Source organism: Podarcis melisellensis (assembly GCF_964234715.1).
Source record: "Podarcis melisellensis genome assembly, chromosome: 3".
NCBI lineage: Eukaryota > Metazoa > Chordata > Lepidosauria > Squamata > Lacertidae > Podarcis > Podarcis melisellensis.
In genome coordinates, this window is record NC_138530.1 from 38,512,997 (window position 1) to 38,538,878 (window position 25,882).

The window sequence follows — 25,882 nt, forward strand, 5'->3', positions numbered from 1 at the left end:
AAGGGACAGAGCTCAGCGGCAGAGAATCAGCCTTGCTTCCAGAAAGTACCAGGCTCAATCCTCAACATCTCCAGGAGAATACTCCCCATCTGAAATCCTGAGAAGTTGCTGCCTGCCAGTGTAGACAATACTGAGCTAGATGTACCAATGGTCTGGCCCATGTATTGCTCAAGGGAGCTGGGAGCTGCAGCAAACAACATCTGGAGGGAAGTACATTGGCTAGCTCTGATCTAAGGCATACAAAGGTACGGTGTTGGGTTAAAAAATTATCCAAAGAAAAACTGGCTGATTTATATATATAGCTGATTTATATATTTTTTTTCTTTGTCAGAGGAGGGTCGAGCTAAGAAATTAAAGGATCCAGGGAACAAGACTCACTCAAAATGCTTTCTGATCTTTTCAGGTTCGGCATACTTTGAGATTCCGTTAATGAAGAGAGTTCGCTTCACCTGGAGCAGACAAGAGGCAGAGAGAACGTTAGATCTGAGGTCTTTCACAGTTGAAGCAGGAAATGGAGACTAAGCCCAAGCGAAGTATCGGTTTATGGGATTTATGTGTTGTGAATTTATGTTAAATGCACCCTGCTCTCAAATCAAGTGAAATGGAGAAGCAGAAATGGAATATGTCTTATCATTGTTCATAAGCTCTAAGTGGGGTTACCTTTGAAGACCATTTGAAACTTCAGTCTGTTCAGAATATGGCAACTAGGCTTTTCATGGGGGTCGTACATAGGGCTCGTGGTACTCTCCTTTTTACCAGATACATTGGCTGCCTATCCATTTCCTGGCCTAAATGAATTGGGACCAGGACTGCCTTTCCCTACATAACTCCTGCTCAAGAACTGAGCTCTTCCACAGAGGTCCCTCTCATTTCCCAATCAGCTTTCCATAATAATGCATTGCTCAATAGGGCCTTTTCTGTGCCACCCTCCCAAGCCTTGGAATTCACTCTCCTGGGAGAGTCATATTACTTCACTGTTTGCATATCAGGGAGGCACTTAAAACTTTTCTTTGCAATAGTGGATATTTTGGCTGCTTTACGTTTAGTCATAGAATTGCAGAGTTGGAAGGGATTCCAAGGGTCATCTAGTCCAACCCCCTGCAATGCAGGAATCTCAACACGCAGCCCCCAATCCAATTTGAAACCATACTGGACACTGCTTAGCTTTGCAAATGTGCTAGCAGTTTTATTGTTGCACTGCTAGGAGAGCAATGTTGTTTGTTATTTTACATACTCTGTTACTGTTTTTTAATTATATGCCACTCTGATCTCATTAGGAAAGAAGAGTAGAATAGAAGCAATTGTAAATAAATAAAACAGATTCCTCTTCTTCGTGTTTTCCCCTCTATCTCATTCCTCCATTGTCCCTGCTGAGTTGAATTTTAGGTTTTAAATTCTTCAAGGCTAATATCTGAATGTTTTTATTCCTGATGGCATCATGTAAATAATAAATGATAATTATGTCTGGGTTGGCACCAGGGAGGTAGGAAAGGGTGTGTTTGAAGAGAACAGGATCTCATTTAATGGCAAAATAATAACTGAAAGAAGGTCAGAACAATGTATTTTTAAAAACTCCGAACTATTAGAAAAGCTACTAAGGAAAGCTCCCCAAACTCACATGCCTGAAACAAGTAAACAGATATCACAATTGCAAAAGGAGAATGAAAAAAAGAAACTTAGAAATCAGAGGAGCAGGAAATGCAGTGCCCATGACCTACTGTAGGACATCACCCAATTAAGGAGGTTGCTTGCTCCAGCTGACCAAGTCTAGCTGGATGCCAGTTTGGACTTACCAAATCATCCTCCTTGTAGCGCATCTTGGAGGTGTGCCGGCGCATGCTGTACACAGTCAGCAACAGGTACAGGAAGGCAAAGGACGTGTGCAGCCATAACAGGTTATTCCTGTCACAAAGGAAAGGAAATGCCCAATACTTATCTCTGCTTGAACGTATCTTCTGCATTTTGGGTCAGCCCATTTATCCCAGTGCTAATCCACAAGCCTCCCAGATAATAGTCCCCTTCAATAATATGAATATTTCCTCCTCCTCTTCCTTTTTGGAAAACATGGTTCCTTGATAGCACCCCAATATCATACTTACCCAGATTTCAAGTTAGCAATAGTTGTTCTCCCAAAGCTGTAGGGGTTGTTCTCTGGCAAGAAAACAAGTAAAGAATCATGAATTGGGTGCAATGCAATGAGAAGGCATCAAGCTGCTGGAACGAAATTGCTCTGCTTTTATCAGAGAGACTCAAAGTGGCTTGGATTAGATGATGAGGCAAACAGCCCAATGCCTGCTGTAATGGGAGACTTTGAAATTCTCCATGCTCTTCTGCTGACGCTCAATCTTTCTTCATTTAGTGACTATTCATTTACTTCTTTTTGAGCTGCTCCAGAGATTCAACTTCCAACCTTAACCATTTCATCCAAGTATCTCATGGTTTATTGAAAAGGATGAATACCATGAAAAACTTTATTGCCATTACTATAAGGTAAGGTAAAGGAACCCTGGATGGTTAAGTCCAGTCAAAGTCAACTATGGGGTGTGGTGCTCATCTGCTTTCAGGCCGAGGGAGCCAGTGTTTGTCCAGAGACAGCTTTCTGGGTCATGTGGCCAGCATGACTAAACTGCTTCTGGCACAACGGAACACCATGACAGAAACCAGAGTGCACGGAAACACCATTTACCTTCCTGCCACAGTGGTACCTATTTATCTACTTGCACTGGAATGCTTTTGAACTGCTAGGTTGGCAGAAGCTGGGGTGTGGGTGGCGCTGTGGTCTAAACCATGGAGCCTCTTGGGCATGCTGATCAGAAGGCTGACGGTTTGAATCTGCACAATGGGGTGAGCCATTACTATAAATGTCCCAGGGCTCTGGCAGAATATAAATGAAATTCATCTCATCCCAAATTCATCTCTGGCATTTCCTGGAGGCTGCTGCCCACAGAGCAAAGGGCTATAATGAATTCTGGTAACTTACTTAATTCACCAAATGATCGGTATCATTTCTATAAAAAGAATGCTGTGTCAAAACCCTGTGACTCAGGTCAGAGGGGAATTAGGCCAATCCGATGGTCAATCTACAGTATTAACATGTACTTAAAGTTTTGTTAATGGTCAATAAATAATAATCAATGTAAAGGGTCAATAATTTCATGTTAGAAAATTGTAAACATTGTAAACTTAAGTGTATGTTTGTCACGACAAGGATAGTTGCAAAAGGTCACGTATTAATTTTATGGTTAAAAATCTGAGTTAAGACTTGCCAAAAGTGAATTAATAAATTTAGGATTGACCTTATCTAATAGAAATATATGGGACTTTTTGCTTAGGAATAATAATTTAGTAAGGAGGGGTATTCTTTTATATATTTTAATCTCAAGAAACAATTGGATAGTTTAGATTGTGTGCCAAATTTATGAAGCAGTTAACATCTTCATATGATTTTACAAAACTGTATAAAATGATATGATGTTTGAATGTATGAGCATCCTACCATCTGAAGCTCTCTTGCTTGGAACTCCAAGATGGCAGCAACTTAAACAAGAGCTGGTAAGACTTGGGAACTTAATGTTGTTTATCTTAGTCTATATTTTATATTTTGAGAATAATGTATTATTAGAGGTATAACTCTATTAAAAACCAGAAAACAAACCCAAACATTATCACGTTTGTTTGTTTTTTAAAAAAATACTGTAGTATGAAATAGAAACTGAACCCACCATCAAACTAATTGTAGCTGTATGCTTTGTTGAACTGCATTACTGAGCTTTAGGTTGTAAGCTGATAGTTTAAGGCTTCTGAAAGACCGACACCATATGCTGGTAACATTAACAAAGTCTAAACTCAAAACAGCATGGTGTTTGACTAGCTGTCTGGGAGGGAGGATAAACTTTAAGCTGCAATCCTATACACGCTTACCTGAGCGTAAGGCCTGGTGAATGCAATAGTGCTTACTTCTGAGTACATGACTACACTATTTAGTCAAGGCCATGGCAGAACCTTCTGGCAGACAAGCAGAGTTAGACAGAAATTCCTCTTATGTAAAACACTGTGCTTTGTCAATTAACCTCTAGATTTCTAGAAAAATATTGGTTCAAAATGGAAGACCAAACGAGGCCTACACGAAGGAACTTGGCAACAAGAGGGTAAAGTGCCGGTATAGTCTTAGTCTGAAGAGTGGAAAATGGTCTGTCCCTTGCTTCCCTTTAGCCAAGGACCTAAAGGGGTTAGAGGTCAGTTGGGGTCAGGGGAGCCCATCCATTGGCCCTAATTTCCCACCCATCTTCAGGATTATTCATCTGCCAGGTGGTCTAAACTCTCTGGAGCTTAAGAGGTCAGCAAATGTGGGCAGGGGCTCTAAGCTTTTATGTGTTTTGTCTGCTTCAATGCTAAAAGGATTCTTGGGGAAGTTTAACCAAGATTGGGAAGAAAGCATTTCCTCCATTCCATATAATCCCTTGAATGATTCTTTAAGCCGGGCAGATGAGCACAGCCAGGCTGACTGCCAAAAAGTCTCCTAATTGGGTAAATGGTGCAATTAGGGTAGAAAGATGTATGCTATCGGATGGGCACTCCCTGATCCCAATTTCCCACTTAGAGCCAGGAGGTAAAATATCCTCCTTTTCAGGCTGTACCATCCAGGTTTGGGGATAGATGTAGAGATTGCAGCTCACTCAGTCCTAAAGCTCAGCGATGAAGAGCTAGAAAGCTCAGGTTGAAATGACTGTTAGTATTGATTATTTCTCCTCATGCTTCCTTTTAGTACTCCCAAGGGGCCCTCCTGCGTCATGGCGAGCTATTTGAAATAGAAAGACATGCTCCTGTGTCTGAATCATCACTATTCTCTTTAGCCTCTTTAGCCAGCACTAGGATGAGCAGGTCCCTCCCAGAACTGAGTGAGATTGTCTAATACTTTCCCAGCAGGAATAGTAAGAAGCCGCCTCTCCGCTTACCTAGCAGGTCCCCTGAGAAGTTCACTGGCAGAACGATGCCCACAGAGAGGACGCCCACAGCCACCAGCAGACCAATGATGTGCCGCTGGAAGGAGAGGTAATGGACTGCGTCGGCCCCACACTTCTCCCGGATCTCATCATCCCTGGGAAGGAACAGAAAGGGGGTGAGCTGCTGGCTACCTAGAGGAATCGTGGGGGCAAGTTGTGATGCACAGTCAACATTTCAGAGCAATGAAGTGAGTGCACTGCTGCCCCCCCCTACTCCCCTGCCCAAATGCTGTCAAATTTCACTAGCCTCTATTTCCACCCTTCTGCTTCTAGTTCCCCTGGGTCGCAGAACATTTGTGGGATTATTATCAGCTCTGTTTCCCACCAGTGCTCTCAGTCTATATACTGAGGATTCAGGTCCTGCCATCTTTAATTAATCCAGGAGAGCCTGAGGACTAAATCTGTTTTCATCTTGAGCAACAGAGGATCCTTATTCTTGGGCTGGGGACCTTTGGCTCAGGGACTACAGCTTCCATCATCCCACACTGGCCAGGCTGGCTGCAGCTAAGGGGAGCTGGAGCCCAACAAGCACTGGAGGGCATCAGGTTCCCCATCCCTGCTCTCGATTCTAAAGAGCCCCTGGTCTAACAATGAATGACAACAGCGATATGACCCTGCAGTGTCAGGACTTCTGCCATGTTGCTCCTTCTGATGGATGGTACTAGATGCAAGAACAAGAAGTGGGGACCTTCTGCATGGAGATGGGAGAACTTACTTTATCCTGAAGATTGCTGTCAGCCAGGAGCAGAAGCCCTGTGCGGAGACAAAACAAGCCTGAGTTAATCAGAGTTCTTTCACTTTTCCCCACTTTGCTACTTTTTCTCAACTAGTACAGAGCCCCCTACAACCTCAGATCTACCAGCTTCTCCTACCAAGATGGAAGAACTGAAACGAGGCAACGGCCAGATCAGTTCTAAGACAAGTAAGGTTACAAACAAGCCCACATGGACAAACTTGCCATATAATTGCTACACGTCACTGTAAGTTATGGTGCGGAACCCCAGGCCTCAGGCTTGCATGTGGCCCCCTAGGCTTCTTTATCTGCCCCCAAGGGCTCTGCCTAGGATACCCCTTGCTGGCCCTGCTCTGCACCCTCCCCTCAAGTGCTTTGGATGGGTGGAACATGCCTTGTACTGCAACAATGCTTCATGCTTGTCTAGAAAGGAATAGGTGTTTAAGCTCTGAATTTTGTGAGACTGAACGTAGCCTATTGTATAAATCACTGAATTGTTGAGTTGAAAGGGACTACCTGGGTCATCTATTCCAGTCCCCTGCAATACAGGAATCTTTTGCCCAAGGTGGGGCTCAAACCCACAACCCTGGGATTAAGAGTCTCATGCTATCCCAGCTGTAAAAGTCCAATCTACTTTTTGCCTCAGGCCATACCTGCTGGCATGCAATCCCTTGGGCTGGGAAATGCCAGCTCTTTAATATTGTTGTTCTCCAAAATTTTGATAGCTTAAGCTCTTCTAGGTCCCAGCTCTGAATATTGTGAAGGCTCAAACACCTTGCCTTCATTAGAAGCTGCTTGACAGCCTTAGATACTGACTCCTTAAATGTTGGCTATCCCCGCTTGACAACTCTACAATTCTATGAAATAACATCACATCAACTGTGAAGCACATTGCAACATCCATTTTTGTTAATTAAGTTACAGCCACAGAGGGTGCTACTCCTGCTGCAAATGTTACGTCTTCCCTCCTGAGACCCAACTGGAGTGGAAATTGCCCCTTGTATGTGGCTTGTCATGCACTTGCCCTACGTGATCAATAACATCAGGGGACTTTGCTCACACCACATCCCCACTATCGATCATCACTGTGCACATTGAAATTGAGCAAGGAGCACCGCCACCCCTTCATTTCCCATTTTCCTCGATGCAAGGGCTTAATTGCAGAGCGCTGCTGGGAAAACTATGGATTGCTTTTGCCTGCCACTCACATTGTCTCTTTGGTCAAAGTCCACAGAGCTGGAGACGGAAGTGAGGCGCTCGTAGCGGTCATGGCTGTCAGAATGCAAGGCGGACGCCACACTGGAATTGCAACAGAGGGGACAGTTAATCAGGGCCTGGGAAGAGACTGAGAAAACCAGAAGGCCACCAGAGTAGTTAACGCAAGCCAGTTTGCCCCAGGCGAGATGAAGAGAAAACTTCCAGAGAGTCCAGAGAGAGAAAAGGCAAGAGAGAAAAAAGCCATTAGCAGAGATTGCCCCTCTCTTTCCCTTTACTCTGATCCAATGCAAACCTCTCCATCACAAGAGCCAAGATGCTGGGCTCCACAGAAGCAGCCTTAGAGGTTTAGGTCCAGACATGGGCATCTGCAGTGCACTTCCAGGGCTGCTTCATAAGTAGGGATGTGTGTACTCTGCACCCAATCAAAGTGCTGCATCAAGAAAAATCTCAAGTCTTTATCCTGTATAGATGCTCTCACTTCACATAAAATTTCATGTACTTTCATTTATTCTGCACTCTAAAGCTTTCCCCCCTCTTTTTTCTTTGCTTTTGCTATGCTTTGTTACGCTTTTGCTACTCATGGAGTAAGGCAAAGACCAGGCAAAAGAAATCTAGTCCTCAACTGCTGGATTCTCATTCAGCCACCTTGGAGATTTCAGCAGGCATTGTCCGTATTCTTTTGAGCATGTCTCAGCAGCCCTAACAGCTAGGAGCATTGTTAAAAACTGAAATATTTCCAGTCAGCTAAGGTGTGTGCCCAATGCCAGATGTTACGTTCTGCACTCCTATGGAATTGCAATATACATGTGGCTCTGCTCATGAATTCCAATTTCCAACACAGAGCTTAATCCTGCGGCAACAGCCCAATCCATGTGCTTGCAGCAGAAAAGATATGGCCATTTTTGAGGGGGAAAGGCAGCTTATGAAATGATACATGGGCACTAGAAAGGAGAGATAATTTTAAAAATACAAATAACCAAATATATCCTCGTGGTCTTTGACAGGTTACTGGTCCCTCAACCTAATCTATTTTACACATGCAAGGTAAATAGAATGCATCTTTTATGGCCAGGAAAGGGCTACTGGAATAAATGATAACGATTTTTTTTTTTAAAAAATGAGTAGTTTGTGACTATCAGTGCAATCCTAACCATGCCTACTCAGAAGTAAGTCCTACTGAATTCAACGGGGCTTACTGCTAGGTAAGTGACGTTAACATTGCAACATAAGAGAAAGAGAAGGGCTTTTATTCACCAGACTGCTCCAACACCACAAGGCCCCATCAGCGATGCCCAAAGAATTCAGACACCACTAGTGTGCCACATGCATTGGACAGAAGCAATCCAAGCTGCCCATCACCTACTATGCAGCCAAACTTGCATACGACAGTCAGGAGATGCGAGAAAGAGAAGGTTAAGTCTTCTGAAAAGGAGATGAGCGAACAAGAAGAAGGTGAAATCAACAACTGGTCAGATGTGATGGCCTGCATTTTCCCTCTTGTGACAAGTCAGGGAGGCTCCTATGGAATTATTGGAAGACAGCACACACATGGCTACCAAGGCAGAAAGAAAACCTCTTTCCTCCAGCAAACACCTAAGGATCTCAGTGTCACACAGGCTAGTGCAGAGTACCAAATTAAAAACATGGGTTAAGAAGATGAAACTGTTAGTGGCAGAAATAACAATATGCATAAAGTAAACTAGAGTTTTGAACAGAAATCCTTTCAGTTGACTATGGAACTTAGGCTGTATTAGACGGAAATTTTAGGAGTTGGAAATGTACCTTGTTCATCTTCTGGATGATACAGTAGGTGATAAACAATTTGAATTCCTGAGTGCATAATGTGGTTTATTATGTATGTAGCATTCAATGTGTCATTAAAAGCTCAGTGATTTCTGCCCACTTAACTAATTATTGTCACCATGATTAGCTCCCAACACCATGTAAGCCAAGAAGATTAGAAGTATGCATGTATTCGAAAGCTGAAATTCTCTAAATTCTATGTCGGGTACTTGTAACATTGCAGGAGATGAACAGAATTACCCCAGAGTATGTGAAATGGTTGATACGCGGTAGAGCTTTTTATAGCGCTTGTCTAGATTGTGTTTCTTCTGGGCATCAAGAGCACAGAACGTAAGCAGTGCTCTAGATCAGGGGTGGCTGACTTGGTGACCTCCAGAAGTTGAGTTCCAACCCGCCATCAGCCAGAGCCAGCACAGCCAAGGGCCAGGGATGATCAGAGTTGTAGTCCTGAAAAATCTGGAGAGCCACATGTTTCCCATCCCAGCTGCAGATGCTTCAACCCCTGTTGGTCTTTTCAGACCATGTGAGTGGCAAGAGGCCTCTCTGGGATCAGCAGAGGCAGTGCTGCCTGCTTCTCATTTTGAGCACAGAGGAGAAAGTATTGCCCCATCCTTGTGATTCTCTGCTCACCATCAGAATGAGCTTTCAGAGTACTAGCAGGTTCTGAAAAGGTACAGCTCATTTCACACACACACACACACACACACACACACACTCTGGAGGGGTGTTGCTTGCCTAACCTCTATGACAATATTTTTTAAACTGACCCATCTGGATTTTCAAGAAGTCTGGAGGCTAGCAAGAGAGGCTTCGTGGTAAGGCCCCGCAGGGACCTGGATGATTAATGCACATTTAGCATTAGTTAAGAGAGAAGGGAGTCATGTAAGCAAGGCAACAGCATGGAGTCTGGCCTCCACTCCTTCCCCTGTTCACAGATCGGAACAGTGGCCAAATGCCTCCAAGCCCTAAAAGGGGACTGCAGATGTATTGTATAGTGTGCACTCAAGTGGAACCCTGGGAAAACAAAAGGTATGACAGCTTCACGTCCCAGACACAGATGAGCTGAGCACCATGTAGCCTTTCCCTTTTTTAATCCCAATGCTCATTCTGTGTTTAAATGTTTGCAACAGGGTGCATTAAAAGGGAACATAGAAAGGGAACAGTCACAAGGGGGAGCTGGAGGGCAGCATGTTGCCAGGCAGATTTCAGAAGTGGGTTTGGCGCTGCCTGATGTAAGAAGTGGCAATGTGGATCCCAGTAGGGCTGCAAAATCCCCCCTCCCCCGCCTCCAATCTGCCTGTGAGGGGGTGGGCATATGCTCCCCTCCTCCCACTGAAGAATAAATGACTGATTCACCAGCAGGTGTGAATGTGGCTGTAGAGGGGGAGAATAGGGCTACATTGAGTAATAAAGACAGAAGAAGATAAGGAGATTTATGGACAGCCTTAGGCTGAGTCAGACCATTCCTCCACCCAGCTCAGTGCTGTCTACACTGACTGGCAGTGGCTCTCCAGATTTTCTGGCAGGGGACACTCCCAGCTTTTCCTGGATATGTCAGGGAATGGACCCAGGGATGCAGTGCTGAGGCACTCTATCACCGAGCTACCAAACACTGTGTGATGAAACTTCCATACTGTGCCAGTGAGGAGGAAGCAAAGTGCTATGCAGCGAAATACACGCCCTGTGCCAAAGGCCCAGACATGACCAGACTGTAATAGCTGCTAGGCTGGGCCACTTACCGGTAACTAGGACTTGGGGCTCGGCATGGAAGCCTGCTTTTCTTATGCCAGGACTCACTCCTGGAACATGTGGGATGATAATCAAGTAGGCCTCCACACCCATTTAGTGAATCTTCCATTGATCAACAAGTAGTGCTGTGCCAGGTTTGGGGGGGGTGGTTAAGCGTGTTTGCCTAGGATCTAGGAGACAAGGGTTTGAAGTTTGCCCCCGCTCAGCCATGAATGTTGCTGGGGGACTTCAGGTCTCTTAGCCTAACCTACCTCAAAGGGCTGTTATGAGGATAAAAATGGGGAGGGGGAGAACCATGTACCCGCCCCCCCCCTTTGCAGAAAACAGGTATATAAATGCAGTACAGTGGTACCTCAGGATGTGAACGGGATCTATTCCGGAGCCCCGTTTGCAGCCTGAACAGAACGTAAGACGTGACTGCACGTCTGAGCGGGTCACGTTTCGCCACTTCCGCGCATTACATCATTTTGACACATGTGCGAGCGGCGAAACCTGGAAGTAATGCACTCCATTACTTCCAGGTCGCTGAGGAGCGCAACCTGAAAATACTTATCCTGAAGTGTATTTATCCTGAGGTATGACTGTAATAAAGGACAGCCATCTTGGAATTGTTTGGGACTGGCGGCATGGCTGGCGAACACATGCCCTGGCATGGCCCAAGAGCAAACTTGCCCTGTGGCTCCCCCACCTTAAATTTTTTTTTTTTGCTATTGTTCAAAGAAGGTGAGCAAGTGAGTGAGGATGGTGATGAAGAGGAGAAGCAGCAGGTGCTGCCGCCACTGATCTTTTCTTATTTCATCCCCTCTCCACTGTCCCTTCCTGCCTCCCTCCCTGCTGGCAGCAGTAGCTGGCAGTAATGGTGGTGAGTAGCAGGTGGGTCTCCTGACTGGAGGGGCACAAGCCCTTCTCCCTGCCCAAAACTGGAGCTAAAACCGACAAGTGGCGCAGGGGTTCCACACACAAATATGAGCCTCACCACATCTCCTGGCCTGTTTAAACACTCTCCTCTCAGAAATTGTCATTGTGAGGTCCAGGTTTTCCTTTCGTTGCCATATCTCACGAAACATTATTATGATTATGATTCTTAAATGTATACCCTTACCCAAAGATCTCAGGGCGGTTCACAAGATAAAAATACAGGATAAAAGCACAAAATAAATAGCTAAAACAAAACAATAACCTGCCCCCCCACAAAAAGACATCCATTTAAAAGGCCATGTAATATTAATCAGACCAAAGCCTGGTTGAGGGGAATTTTGTGCCTGAGTCAGGAAATCCACACTATATTTTCATGTGGTGAAGCAAATGAAATAACTTTACTCTTTGGCTCTCTTGAATTGCACCTCACCTCACGGTAGGGCTGGCCCCCCAAATATACCAACAGGGTGGGCATTGTTGCTATCAGTGGCGTCACAACAGGGGGGGGGAGGCATGGGGGGCGGTATGCCCCGGTCTCCATGCCTGCGGGGTGACAAGGAGTCACCCTGCGGGGGCTCACGGTGGTGTGAGCAGCTACAGCGCTGCCGCAGCCGCCTTTAGAGGATCCTCAGTTCGCGGCTGCAGCTAAATACAGCACATGTGTGGTGTTGCACTGTATAGCGGTTTGCCGCTGGTGCCACTCCACCACTGTATGGACGGTGCCGGCATCCCTCTGTCGCCACCACAGCAGTGTTCGCAGCTGCAACGGCAACGGAGGGATCCCGGCACCGTCCGTATGGTGCTGGAGTGGCGCCGGCGGCAAACCGCTATACACCGCATATGCTGCGTCACTACGTACGGTGCATGCGTCGTACGTAGTGACGCTGCACATGCACCCTGTGTCGTGACGCCCGCCTCGGGAGTCATGACGCCTTCCTTCGCCCCTATTGCCTTCCACATTCGCCCCTATTGCCTTCCACATATGCCCCAAGGCAATGGACGAATATAATAAAAACAGCTAAAACAGTTAAAAAAAAATTTTTTTTAAAGTAGACATCTATGGCAGAGACCTATCCACCTAGATAGGCAAGACTTTCAGCCCAAATTTTTTTCCAAATCTTTCCAGAAAATGCAGATAATGGGTGCCTATTACATCTCAACAAGAATACTGTTCTACATCGAACATCCCATGAGGCAGAGTGATGCAGTCACCTCAGGCAACATACAGCAAGTGGGGGTGGGATGGTGGTGGCAAGATTTGGAGAACACAGTGGTGTGACCCACTCTGCTCCCCCCTAAGCAAGCTTGCTACCCTCAGGAGTAGCAAAGGGTGTTGTTCTGTCACTAGGAATGACGGAAGGTTTCGCTCCCTATTTAGTGAGCTTTTGTTTGTTGATGGGGGACGAGGGAAGCATCTCGTCCTTTCTTCTGAGGAAGCCAAATATCTTTGCTTGGCCCTGGGCCCCAGTTTGTTCTTGGTTAGAGCATATCAGTGTGGAAAACTCTTACCAGCTTCATGGGATGTCTGGCTAGGGAACAGGTTCCTAAATATATATATTTTTTAAATCCTGAGGGAAGAGCAATTTGAAGAGTCTAGTTAAATCAGCTCTTTGGGCTCCTGCATGAGTCAGCCGAGGAGGCAGAGAATGTTTCAAAGCGGAAGATAACATTTCTCATTGCTGAAAGTGGCAGAATTGCCCAGCAGAAATCTGGCCACCCCCCACTACAGATGGTCCCTTGGGCCAGTCACAGTCTCCCAGCCTAAACTACCTCACAGGGACGTTGTGAGGGCTAAATGGGGAGGTAGAGAATTTTGTCTGACACCTTGAGCTCCCTGAAGGAAAGTTTCCCCCACCGCCATTTTGGTGTAGTATGACTGACACAAGAGGGTTATGTGTGCAGTGACCAGTGTGGACAACAATCACAAGTCCTGCTCTCCCGGTGAAGATTAGTTCAGAAGCAAAAGGAGAAAACTTCAACAGAAGCAGGAAGGAAAAGAGAATTAAGGAAGGATGGAAGAAGCACCCTGGGAAAACCCGCAACGTACTATTCCCGTTCCTCTTGCTCCTGCTGCCAGCGCCTCTGCCTGGGGACAAAAGAAAAAGAATGAAGGGGGTGGGGGAGAAAAAGGGGGAGTTACAAACAAACTGGATCTTTCAATCAAGAGCCAGGGTCCTCCTCTCTCAGTGCTGACATTTTGGGGTCCTGGGAAGGAAATCATTCACCAAATTCATCCAGAGGAAGTAAATAAACTTCATTTTTTGGCTTACAGATTCAGTTTCATGGTTCATGCAAACTGTCCAGGACTGGAGCCAGTTCTCTCTCTTGTCAGCATTTCCCTGCTCACTCTGGTGTTGGGATAAATCTATTCTACATTCATTTCAGATTTGCCTTGCCATGTGCATCTCCAGGCAAACTTAAACGCAAAGCAAATGTGGCTGCCCTCCCTCGGAAATGAGATTCTGTGCCCTCTTATTAGCAACAGGTGGATAAACAGCTGTAGATGAAAGCCACAACAGCAAATTGAAATACACCAGCTGATATTCTGAATTGCTCCTTGAGAAGCCGAGCCTTATCTAAAGCAAACGAAGCCTATGTACATATAACTGCATTTGCTCTTCAGGCAAACTCTGTTACGTTTGTTTTTCACTCTCCTTAGGTCTTTGGTACCCTTCCCGAAGCCAGGTCAATGCCTGGGTGGAAGATGTGCACATTTTAAGGAAAGTTTATTTAGTATACACTCTTTGACTGCACCAGCTAGTATTACAATCGGTGATCCTTTGGGGCCTTCCGGACACGATTCTTGCTTACATGGTCTCTGAGCCTATTATAAAAGGAACCAGGGAGGCGATGCAGCTAAGTAGATCATACTTTGGCCAATGTGCAGCAGAGGGTGGACTGCTCAGAAAACTAGCAATCCCATCAACTGCAGTTGTGTTGGTTCTCTTAAGCCTCCTATCTGGATATATTGCACAAATCTCTACATTTCTTTTTCTTGCTGTCCTTCTCTCATCAGGTAGCCAGGACCAATCCAAATCCAGGGGCTCTCAACAAAACTGAAATGCTGATAGTCAGCAATGCAGGGGATAGCTGGGCAAATAAAATACAGTAAAGGTTTCTAATTTCTCTCTCATACACTGAGACTCCCATTTCTTTGCATACTCATTTCTTCTGGTTTGCTGCTGCTGTCATGGGAACAAGGCTTCAACTTTCTGAAACCTGTCCACTGATGGCAATCCAGGAGGCCCAAGATCAGAGAGACCCTTGAGCTATGACCAATGAAGATGGGTTGTGTATGGAGGTGGCAGCTTCAGTTTCCATATGAGATCCATTTTTATCAGCAGTAGAGTCACTCATGACAGCACTGATGTACACACTGGGCTCAGCCACACTTCTATGCTAGGAAGCATGGGCCTGAGAGGTTTTCCACTTGTCCCAGACTTTCTAGGCATGACTCTGAGCGGTTTTTCATTTGCCCCACCTCTTTCCCCAGGAAAACCCACTGTTTACTGTGAATTGGAACAAAAGTCAATCTGCAGAAAAAACGATTGACTTTAGATGATGGATTTCTCGGAGCTAGCTGACCTGACTGGAAGAATCCGCGACCAGAAAGAAGAGGAGTTTCAAGAGGACTGGAGGAAATTTAAGGACTATTTGAATAAATATTGTAATATAAAAAATTAGAAATTACTTGAAAGAAACAAATAGGCCTAGGATTAAACTAAGTTATAATTAAATAAATGGGATTTAGAATGTTAAGAAAAGTGTATAAGATGGACTATAATTGGAAAATGTTTTAGTTTAATAATAATATTGGAAAGCTGTTACTTTTAACTACAAGGAAACTCAGAAGGGAAGGACTAGAGGAAGTCAGCCAAGATGTTTAAAAGGTTGGACTTGTAAAGAATTAAGTTTGTTGTTATTGTTTATCTGTTTATTGTTCCTTTTTTCTTCTTTCGTTCATTGATGTATTTTTCTTTTTCTTCTTTCTGTTTTTGTGTGTCATTCTGCTCTGTGGTTTTTGTTATAATTGTGGAAAATCTAATAATATTTTTTTTAAAGAAAAAACGATTGACTTTGTTCTGAATCAGCAGTAAACAGCATGTTTCCCTGGGGGAAAGCAGTGGGACAAGCGGAAATGGTGATGAGCCCTCTAAGAGCACTTTCCTGTCCTGTTTCCCTTCTTTGTGAAGACAAGAATGCTTTCCCCTACTTCACGATGCAACTCTGCTCTGCATCGCAGAGTTGCGGCAACATGCACAAGGGACGGTGGTTAACAACAGTCATTTATCTCTCCCTCCAGTCACAGAAGCTATCATTAACCATTCTTTCCCAAGACTTCCCCATACCAACTTTCTGACTCAAGGGAACTGCCGCTGTGGAACTGTCCCCTCTTGCCAGCTCTCACTTCTGCAGATCGAAAACTGTAACATCTGTACAAATAAAAAGCTGCAGCATCCAAGAGCATAGCATGTGGTCTCCAGTTTCATTGGGAAATGAACATCTGTAAAATCAAAGATCTGTCTGCCTTGTAAGCAATTTTGCAGGCTAAGAAAGCAGCAACCACAACCTTGCAACCCTGTAACAATTTTCCCCCATCGCCTGTGTACCGTTCCTTGGCAGGCTCTCTCTGTCTCTTCGGGTCTGTGAACTGCTGTGTTTCAGATAATTATTTATGAATCATGCACCTCTGAACTCTCACCAACACCAGGGTTGCGTCGTCTTGTGGCTGCACCTAAACTTTTGACTGCTGTCCCCAGAGACGCTCACTTTGGCACCCTCACTGTTGACTTATCACCTCTGCGCCAAAACATTCCTCCTTTTTTTATTTTTTACAGACCTTTGGCCTGTATCTCATACTGATGAGTTTTAACTGCTGCTCTACTAAAAGAATCCTTACTGCTGGCATCAAAAGGAAGAAGTTGCTATTTGATCGGATACATACTTAGTGATTGTACTTTTGCCCTCCTGAGCAGAATGTATGTATGTATGTAAAAATAACAATGTGGAAACTGCAATAAAATGCTGCAGTATAAAATGCTTCCACTTTGGGTTCTCAGCTCATCATGCCTCTCCAACAGTCCGTCAGATTCTGTGCCCACCTGATTCCTCTAGGGACTGTTTTTGGGATACCCCTGCTGAAGTCCCCTCTCATTTTGGTACTTCTGGAAACTTTGGGTCCACCCCCCCCCCCCCGCTATTAGCTCCCTCTTGTGCATGAATGGCGACCTTTTTGCTACATAAGAATCATCACTTGGAAAAGGAGTTCCACTACTAGCATATATGAGGCTGCCATCACTTGCCCTTCTAAAAGGGCTGGCCATTTGACCTTGAATATCCTAGGCAGAGGGTCCATACCCCCTTCCACATCCCTAGTGGGAAATGGTGGAGGAGCAAGTTCTTGGGTTGCTGTGCAATCACTCATCTGCCTCCCCTGCCCAGCAATGACTGGATGGCCAGACGTTTTATGAGCCACCCAGGACTAGCCAGGCTGGATCTTCTACTAAGCTAGGAGAAGGGGTATATTGTATGTGGGCACCAGCTACGTCTAAAGAACCGCATACACCAAAAGGAAACTTGGAAGGATGTGAGTGTATCAAGCAATAACCCTCCACATCACACCTCTTTCAAAACTGAGGGAGTTGCAGGAAAAAGAAGTTTGTGATAGGACTTGAGGGACTGTTGTCTAAAGAAGAAAAAAACAACCACTAGGAATTACCGAGTACTTGAGTGCACCTAAAGTACCTCTTTAGAGTTCTGGCCCACGGATGGATTGCAAAATGCTAACCTGTTGGACTGCATTTCAGTAACCGATCCTAACTTCTAGGTAAAGTTATTTGACAAAAGAGGATGTTTCTCCACTTTCTAGGAGAAAAAGAGAGAGAGAGTTCTACTTGCCTGTCAGCATCAGTCACCAGTGCCAGACGCCCATAATCCCAGGCCACTTTACGTAAAATGGAAAAAACAAACAGCAGTGCCTGCAGAAAAGCAAATAAGGAAATGTAAGGCCAAGGTCCCTGGTTAGTAGATACTCTGTCCTCCACCAAACTGCAGTGCCCCCAGTGATATATAAAAAACATAGTATAGCTTTTTGTTTCCACCATAGAGAAAGCTTAGTTCTCCACATTGCTTGCAAAATAGTATATGCACACAACATAAAAATATGCAAACACCTCTTATTCTAACAATTTAATTTTTATTCAGTCTTTTAGCAAGAAACTCTAATTGTGGACGATTTTGCAAAGTGCTAGTAGCAGTAGTACTACGATTTATTGTGTGGATGTCTGGGAAGTATTTGGCATCTACACAGATTCTTCCAGCATCTCAACTTTCAGAACAAGAGAAAGAGAGAGAGAGAGAGAGAGAAGTTTCCTGTCCTCGTGAAAACATTTGAAAACACACAGGATCTGCAAATGACTCTAGCACTTGAGGCAGGATTCCTGTGCTCTGCATGGTCACCTGTTCCTCTCCCTTCAGAATCTTTTGCTGTATGGCACTGGACATATCTCCTTATGACATCTGACTTTCCTTCTGCGACAGATGCAGGGGGAAGAGACCTAGCTCAAGTGCCAAGCCAGACAGCAACACTGCCAACATACTTACAAGAAAGCACATAAAATCAAGGGCAAGGACGGTGGGCACCCCTCCGAAGGGCAAGCCCTGCAGCACAGTGCTGCGGATGCGGGCGCTGTAGCAGTAATCCTTGGTGGTGTTGTTGCAGGCGGCGGTCCTGCAGGTAGCCTCTGCTGAGCCCAGGATGGCGAACACAAAGGGAAGCATCTCTAGTACTTCATTGTCTTCCCTGTGGAAGGAAGAGGAAAACCTGGTTAGAGGCAAAGAAAAGGGTGGGTTGGGAAGCTCTTCCACCTGCATACAAGAAGGAAGCAGCTAAAGAGCTTGAGGAGGACCAAACCTTTATCTCCCAGCCCCCTTGGCCATTGCTGATCAGCATCCTTTTTGTGTTGCACAAGTTCAAAAGAGAGTAGTTAAGTGTTTGAATCACCAAGCTTCAGTCAAATTTAGGAAGTGCAGGCAGGTGGAGAACCCTTTTTCTGAAGAGGACCACATTCTTTTGGATTATACAATGAATTATAGAGTTGGAAGGGATCCTAAGGATCATCAAGTCCAACCCCCTGCAATGCAGGAATATGCAGCCCAAACCTGCAACCTTGGCATTATCAGCATCACACTCTAACCAAGTGAGCTATCCAGGTGTTAGACCACCTAGTCGGAGTAATTTGGAGTCTACATCCTAACAGTGATGTGGTCAAAGCCACCAGTGGGTGTAGTCATTCTCTCCCCCCCCCTTTAATTTTTTTATTTCTGCTACCCCCTTTTCCCACCCCCTCTTTCATTGCATTCAGTTGACGGGGGGGGGGGGGAGAAACAAATTGTTCTTGCCAGGCCTGAACAGATCACCTGTAGAAAGGTACATAACTAGGAGTGGTTTCAGGTTGCCAATCTATGCATCATGAACAAGATGAGTCAACCTTTCATTCCTGAAACCTATAAAGCAAGCGAGTGCCTGGCGTGCTCTGGTACATGGGGTCACGAAGAGACCTTCACCACCTCTATGTACATAAGAGCCATAGCAGCCTTGCTGGATCTGACCAAAGGACATTCTAGTCCAGCATTCTGTTTTATAACAAGGATCAGGCAGATGCCTCTAGGAAGCCTAAAAGCTTGAAGGTTCATCTGTCCTCCACTTTGTCTCTAGCATCTGAATCTCAAGAGACAGACTGTTTCTGAGCATGGGTGCTCCTTTTAGCTATCATGCCCAATAGCCATTGAAAATGTGTTTTCATCATAATTAATATTCACCCATGTTGAAAAGAGTTATGGACTCAGAAGAATGGCCAGAATTCTATTGAATATTCCAAAAGATGTTGATCACCCTTTGAAATATTCTTGTGCTTATTGCTTTCTGACAGCTGGCCCCTCCTCTTCTGAGTTCCCTTTATTTTTAAAGCTACCCCTCCAGATGCATAGCTGGGGGGAAAGGTCAAAGCTGTAACATTTTCATGGTTCAAAGGCTCAAGACTGAAAACAAACTAGCAGCGCACCTCATCAAATCAGATATCATATAACTATAACCCTGAATATATAAACCTGACAAATCTGCAGAGTGCTTGAAGCAGGGCTTTTTTCAGCTGGAACTCGCTGGAACTTCGCACCTCTCAGGTGGGCGCCATTGCCATACTAAGAGAATGAGGGAGGTGTTCATGGTGAGTTCCAGCATCTCTTTTTCTAGAATGATAGCACTGGTTTGAAGGCAGCTTGTTGTTTTTAAATGCATTCATTATTGATCTGAAACATTTGAGAATCTATAGATAATATTTGGCTCCATTTCAGGGGCTTCTTATCTGCTTTAGTGCTAGACTGAGACTTCGAAATGCTCCTAATTCTGGAGCTTGCATGTGCCCTAAGGACTGTCTATGATTATTCTATGGTGCAATGGGAACATCCAGCACTAGGCAAGTATACACTGGAGTATATCATTTGTTCTGTCCAATCGGTTGCAAATGCACAGCCACTACTTTTCTAATTGCAGCAAGCACGACTTGCCAAGAGACACCAAGTAGGTTCCCAGGGTCCGAGGCAGCTAGAAACAAACCAAACCAAACTCGAAATGTGCCTGTCTTCCAACTAGGAGGACACCTTTTCCCAATCTGGCGTCCTGCAGATATTTTTGAGTACAACTCCCATCAGCCCCAGCCAACAGTGAGGAATGTAGTAGAACGCTTAAGCTTAGTTAACATTGCTAATTCCAATCTCAAATCAAATGTGCACCACACATTTCCTCAATCCAGGACCTATCAGTGATGAACGTACACTGCAAACATGGCCTAATATTAAAAGCCACCCACTCGAGCTATTTAGCCCCAAAAACATAGCAGCGTCCCAACAGCGTTGCTGGAAACGAAACACACTTTATTATGAAACATGCACTGTCATATCACAGGAGTCTTGTCTTTGCTTCCACAAATTAATTCCTTATTGGCTTGGATGAGGCCTGCTCACAGGGATTCAAGCTGGCAGAGGAATGATAAACAAAGGGCCACGCAGGGTATTGACTGACATGTGGAGCACACGGGGAATCACCACAAGGCTGTGGCTTCACTTGCTTAATAGGAGGCCCAAAAGATCTGGGAAGGGAGCCATGCAACGCATTAAAAGAAATACAGAGGCGGGGTGGGGGGAAAAAACAGGGAGATGGATTAAGAGACAAAAAGCAGAAGGCCAGGCCTGAGCCTTGGGAAAGCGAGTGGGCGTAACTCTGCAAGCAAGGATTCTTAATGAGACAGCTACCAGGGGAACTGGGAAACCAAAGTACCTGAGAATAACCTGGAGAAGGCAATGGGGGCAGGGAGAGAAAGCAAGTGGACAGCAGAGCAGCCAGGAATCTGCAACAGTCTCCACTGCAGGAGAAACTTACAATGAAAAAGACTGAGGAGCTTTCAGGACCATATTAAACTGCTTAGGAGGCACTTGCTAAACCATATTTTGCAGCCTTAACATGCGACAATGCAAAACAATTGCTACAGGCAGTGGATTTTGGCGAGCCTTATGGTGGTTGTGGGGATCCAGGCAGATCTGCCCAATGAGACGCAACCCACAGGGAAGTTCTCCTGCGCAAGTCTCAATGACATAAATGTGTGGTAATGCTGCAAGAACAAAGATTGGTTCCTTAGGCAAAGTTCTCCTATTAGTGTAGCAATAATATTAAGACTTAGAAATTGAATTGTTCAAATAGCTCCACACATATTATCTTACATAGAACAGCTCTGTAAGGTAGACTGAAATTATCCCTGTACAGTGGTACCTCGGGTTAAGAACTTATGATATTTTGTTCTGGAGGTCTGTTCTTAACCTGAAACTGTTCTTAACCTGAGGTACCACTTTAGCTAATGGGTCCTCCTGCTGCTGCCGCGCGGCTGCCACGCAATTTCTGTTCTCATCCTGAAGCAAAGTTCTTAACCCGAGGTACTATTTCTGGGTTAGCAGAGTCTGTAGCCTGAAGTGTCTGTAACCCAAGGTACCACTGTATTGCAGTTGTGGAATAGAGACTCAGCAACAGTGACTTTCCTAAGGCCACCTAGTGTGTTCTTATCCAGCACAATATTTGCACAGGACCTCCCGAGGAAGCATATCCATTGAGATACAACTATTTCTAATAATAACAACACATTTCTGTTCTTCTTTATATATTAATAGAATATAAAATGCTAATATTATTTTTCTCTGCATGGAGCTTGATTTCCCTGCCTCTCAGTTACACATCTCTTGCAGTCTAGAAGTCAAAAGCTCAAAAGCTTGAGTGCTCAACAGCTGACTATAGAGCTCCATACCCTGTTTGCTCACCGCCATGAAAACTTTCTAGCTTGCACGTTCAGCTGGTCAGCTTTGATAAGCCACTCCTTACCCAGTACTTTCTGGCTGGGAAGTCAATACTGATAGATATCCCTGTTTCAATGCTTTGAAATGCACTAATAAACACATATAGCCAGTCAATGGCAGAAGATATGCCTCATCAGATGGATGCAGTTAGACCCATAAATTTGTGTGTCCTTCTTGCACAACTGCTGAAGGGCAAGAAGATCCCAAAGCAGAGGTACTGCTGCCCCATTATCTTCTGCTACAGTTTTTGCCACGAAACACTCTTAAATCCAGGTGCCTCAGCTCCTGGGGGCACCATAACAGCTTAGGAAAGGAAAGGAAAATGCTGCCTTCATCTCTGCTGCACTGTCTGTGGTGCTACCCTTGATAGAGCCAGTGTGGTGCTGCAACTTCCAGCCCAGCAGGGACCAGGTGAGAAAAGGAGCCAACAGGGTCCCATCTAACCAAGCTCTTCAATACAAGCAACTCACGATCAGATTCCTTTCTTGCATCTTTGTTGAACCACCAGTCTGCATCCAGGTCTCCCTACCTCTCTAAGGTGAAAGATGGGGAAGAGATAGGGAGATGTTGGAGGCAGATTGGAGAAAGGCCACAAGTGAGAGGTGCAGCTGCCAACTAATGCATGAAGGTTAGCTGTAGAGAAGCCCATGTTGCTTTTGTCAAATGGGAAGCTGTTTGTCTTTGCATGTAGTGCATTTTTACTGTAGAATCATAGAGTTGGAAGAGACCACAAGGGCCATCAAGTCCAACCCCCTGCCAAGCAGGAAACACCATCAGAGCACTCCTGACATATGGTTGTCAAGCCTCTGCTTCAAGACCTCCAAAGAAGGAGACTCCACCACACTCCTTGGCAGCAAATTCTACTGTCGAACAGCTCTTACTGTCAGGAAGTTCTTCCTAATGTTTAGGTGGAATCTTCTTTCTTGTAGTTTGGATCCATTGCTCCGTGTCCGCTTCTCTGGAGCAGCAGAAAACAACCTTTCTCCCTCCTCTATGTGACATCCTTTTATATATTTGAACATGGCTATCATATCACCCCTTAACCTCCTCTTCTCCAGGCTAAACATGGCTTCATTCTCTATCACATTTAATACTAAGCTACTGGAGTAGGTCAACATTTTGTATTATTGGAGTGTATTTTTACATTCAATCATTTTGGACTGCCTTTCAACCCTCTTCTTCCAAGGCCCACCTTTTGAACATCTTTGGGATTGGACTCGATGGCCCTTGTGGTCTCTTCCAACTCTATGATTCTATGGTGCCTGGGTCCCCACCACCACTAAGTCAGGCAGGCCTCTCTCCCCAGAAAAACCTCCCACCCCAAGGCTATTCTTCCACCTCAGATATTTCACTATTGCTGTTGAAAAGACAGAGGCATATGCAGGATGGTGGAAGTGCTATGTGGTCAAGGCATCCCTTGTGACTGATCAGGTAGAAGGCTGCCACCTCTGCCCCAAATCCAGGCTCCTGGGGGAGAGAGGTGAAAGGAGAGTGGTAATGAAGGTGTGGGAAAGTGAGGAACTGAATAACCTTTTAGCAGTGAGAGAAATTAAACTGGGTAGCCTGCGACAGTAGTCAGTTCATAAGGATCTTCCCACACCCCATTGTCTCACAGCTGTGATTCTTCAAGAGTCTCTTTCTAATCCACTGTCATCCAGTCCCGACAGACTATGAAACAGTGTTATCCAAGCTGTCACTTTCACTTAAGCATTTGTTTCTTATTAGAATTAAACTGATCTCTCCCTTTTTTCTCTCTGAACCACTCCTCTCCCGTATCCTGGAAATAGGGGTGTGAAGACGGACTCCCTCATGTCTACACCACAGATTTCCCAAAACAGGGGGATCTTTCACTGAAGAGTCCCCTACTTGCAGTTATTTTCAGATGTTAGACAGGAGCTTTGAAAGAAGAGGAATAAACAAGAAACAACGGCTTTATATTACAGGTAGTTCTTGATGCTCAATGACTAGAGATGACCAGGCCCTACAATCTGAATAAAAACTCCTTGGTCTGCATTGGACAGGTCATGCTTGGATCAGAATGTAAACACATGGAGTAGATTACATGTCCACAAACCCTTCTAAGCAAGGGCTGTGCCTTATAGAGACACGATACAGAAAAAAGATGGCTGTACCCCAAAGATACATGGGGGCATCCATCTTTTTCTTTGTACATTTATCCAGGAAAAGGTGGCAGATCCTAATGTACTACAGTTTCTAGAAACAAAAAGAGAGGGAGCCTGAAAAGCACTTAAGACTACCCTGTAAGTACTTCTTAATTTTATAAAACTTTATAAAAGTGCCTAAAAGAGCAGCATAGATATTTGCTGTAACATTCTACTTATGAATGGGAGACATGAGGCAGATTGACAAAGTGAGTGAAGGGAAAAATTTTAGCAGTCTCCTTTTGGGGATTTATTTTATGGATCGTCCCTCCCCCTAGCAAGACAACAAACCTAAATTCTCCAGTTGTTTTAGACCTGCTCTGAAAGGCAAAGAGGGAATCTTGTACATGTGGCAATGATTTCCCAACACACAAAGTGGTCTAGCCTTGCCCTCTGCTGAACTTAACTGCTGGTGGCTTGCACCCTACCTATATTGATAAAGTTAAAGGAGGAGGAGGAGGAGGAGGAGGAGGAGGAGGAGGAGGAGGAGGAGGACAGAGACCTCTTTTGTGTTGTTTGCATCTCTTATTTCAGGGCAGCGGCCTTGGTTTCTTGCCCATTTCCAGTCTCAACTATAAGTGACCATTAAACCCTAAAATGGCTTGGGTCAATGGCAGAAGAGGACTGTCTTCTGCCAAATTATCCCACGTCCTCCTTATGACTTGTTAGAGAGAGTTCCCTCTGCATCTCAATTATGGCTGAGGCACCATTGGTTGGGATACAAGACAGGGCCTTCTCTGCAGCTGCACCTGGATTATGGAACGCTCTACCTCAGAAAGTTGGTTTGCCCCCTCTCTCTTGGTCTTCTACCACGAGTCAAATACATTTTTTGCTCAAGCTGGTCTGCACTGATCCCCCCTTAGTTGCTTTCATCTACCAGCTGTTTCTCCTTTACTACTTTTGGGGTTTTTTTAATTAAAAAAATGTGCACGATTTTGTAACGTTTGCATGTTTTAAGCCACCCTGAGCAGTACAATAGCAGTGGCAGGACAGAGCAGGGCACAAATGAATTGGGCGAATAAATAAACGGCAGCTGGAGGCAGCGTCTGAGATTTCACCAGGGACTGCACATACAACTTGGCTGAAGCCAATTTCTGTTCTACTTTGGTGCCTTGTGTGCAGATACACTTGCAGGGCTGTCTGGGAAGAGCAGCTCAGGGAGGTCTGTGCAGCGTCATTTGCATTCTGCACAGCAGGGGTTGACACCAGGCAGGCAGTGGACTTGACTGTGCAAGGCTGGTTGACAAAGAGTCGCTTGTTGAGCGAGAAGACAGTTTTGCCATTGGGCTGAACTCCCATTGTGGCAGAGTGCAGCATGGGCACGCCATAATATAGCAGCCGAGTCTTTGATTTGCGAAGGAGAGACGACTGGACCAGTCCAATATACAGCCTATTTAGGCAGAAATGAGCACTAAGAAACATGTACAGCGTCTTTGCTAGGCCAGACTCTCATAGCAGACAGTGAAATGTGACAAGCATTTTCCATTCTTACTAAAGCTAGGAATACAAAGCAGATTTCTGTGAATCTTTTAAAATAATTACTCGAGCTAGAACCTATATTTCCTGCTGTTCTGTAGCAGTAGTTTTTCATATAATTGCCCTTTAATTTCCCTTGGGCCCAAACATCCTTTGGTTGTGTGCTTCGTGGCACATTCTTCTGTTTTCATTGTTTCTCTCTTTCTCCTTTTCTCTTGCTTCTATTGATCTTTGTCCTAAGTGAGCCATAAAAAACCCTTTGCAAAATTACTGCAGCCCACAAAAACAGGTTTGACACTGTCTACTTTTTTAATGCCCCTTTCCTTCAATGTAAAGCATTAGATGCATTTTCTGACTCACTTTGTTGTACAGGCTATTTCTTAAAACGTTTTTTAAGCTAGTGCCTCAAATGCATAACATGT

The 25,882-nt window shown here is 44.9% G+C and overlaps 1 protein-coding gene across 5 annotated transcripts in view; it reads right to left on the reverse strand.

Annotated features, from left to right (window-relative positions):
• The window catches only part of TMEM63B (transmembrane protein 63B), a 74,488-nt gene that overhangs the window by 19,012 nt on the left and 29,594 nt on the right, over positions 1-25,882 (reverse strand). For 3 of the 5 annotated variants that reach the window (XM_081905650.1, XM_081905648.1, XM_081905649.1), the window contains exons 2-10: positions 18,028-18,226; positions 17,319-17,402; positions 13,472-13,506; positions 6,945-7,035; positions 5,719-5,756; positions 4,956-5,098; positions 2,100-2,151; positions 1,794-1,902; positions 379-449 (exon numbers count right to left, since the gene is read on the reverse strand). In XM_081905650.1, coding sequence (XP_081761776.1) covers positions 379-449; positions 1,794-1,902; positions 2,100-2,151; positions 4,956-5,098; positions 5,719-5,756; positions 6,945-7,035; positions 13,472-13,506; positions 17,319-17,402; positions 18,028-18,204 — 800 coding nt within the window. In that variant the 5' untranslated portion in view covers positions 18,205-18,226. Of the gene's footprint in view, positions 1-378; positions 450-1,793; positions 1,903-2,099; positions 2,152-4,955; positions 5,099-5,718; positions 5,757-6,944; positions 7,036-13,449; positions 13,507-17,318; positions 17,403-18,027; positions 18,227-25,882 lie in introns of those variants that run through there. The other 2 variants (XM_081905652.1, XM_081905651.1) reach the window with 2 other exon arrangements.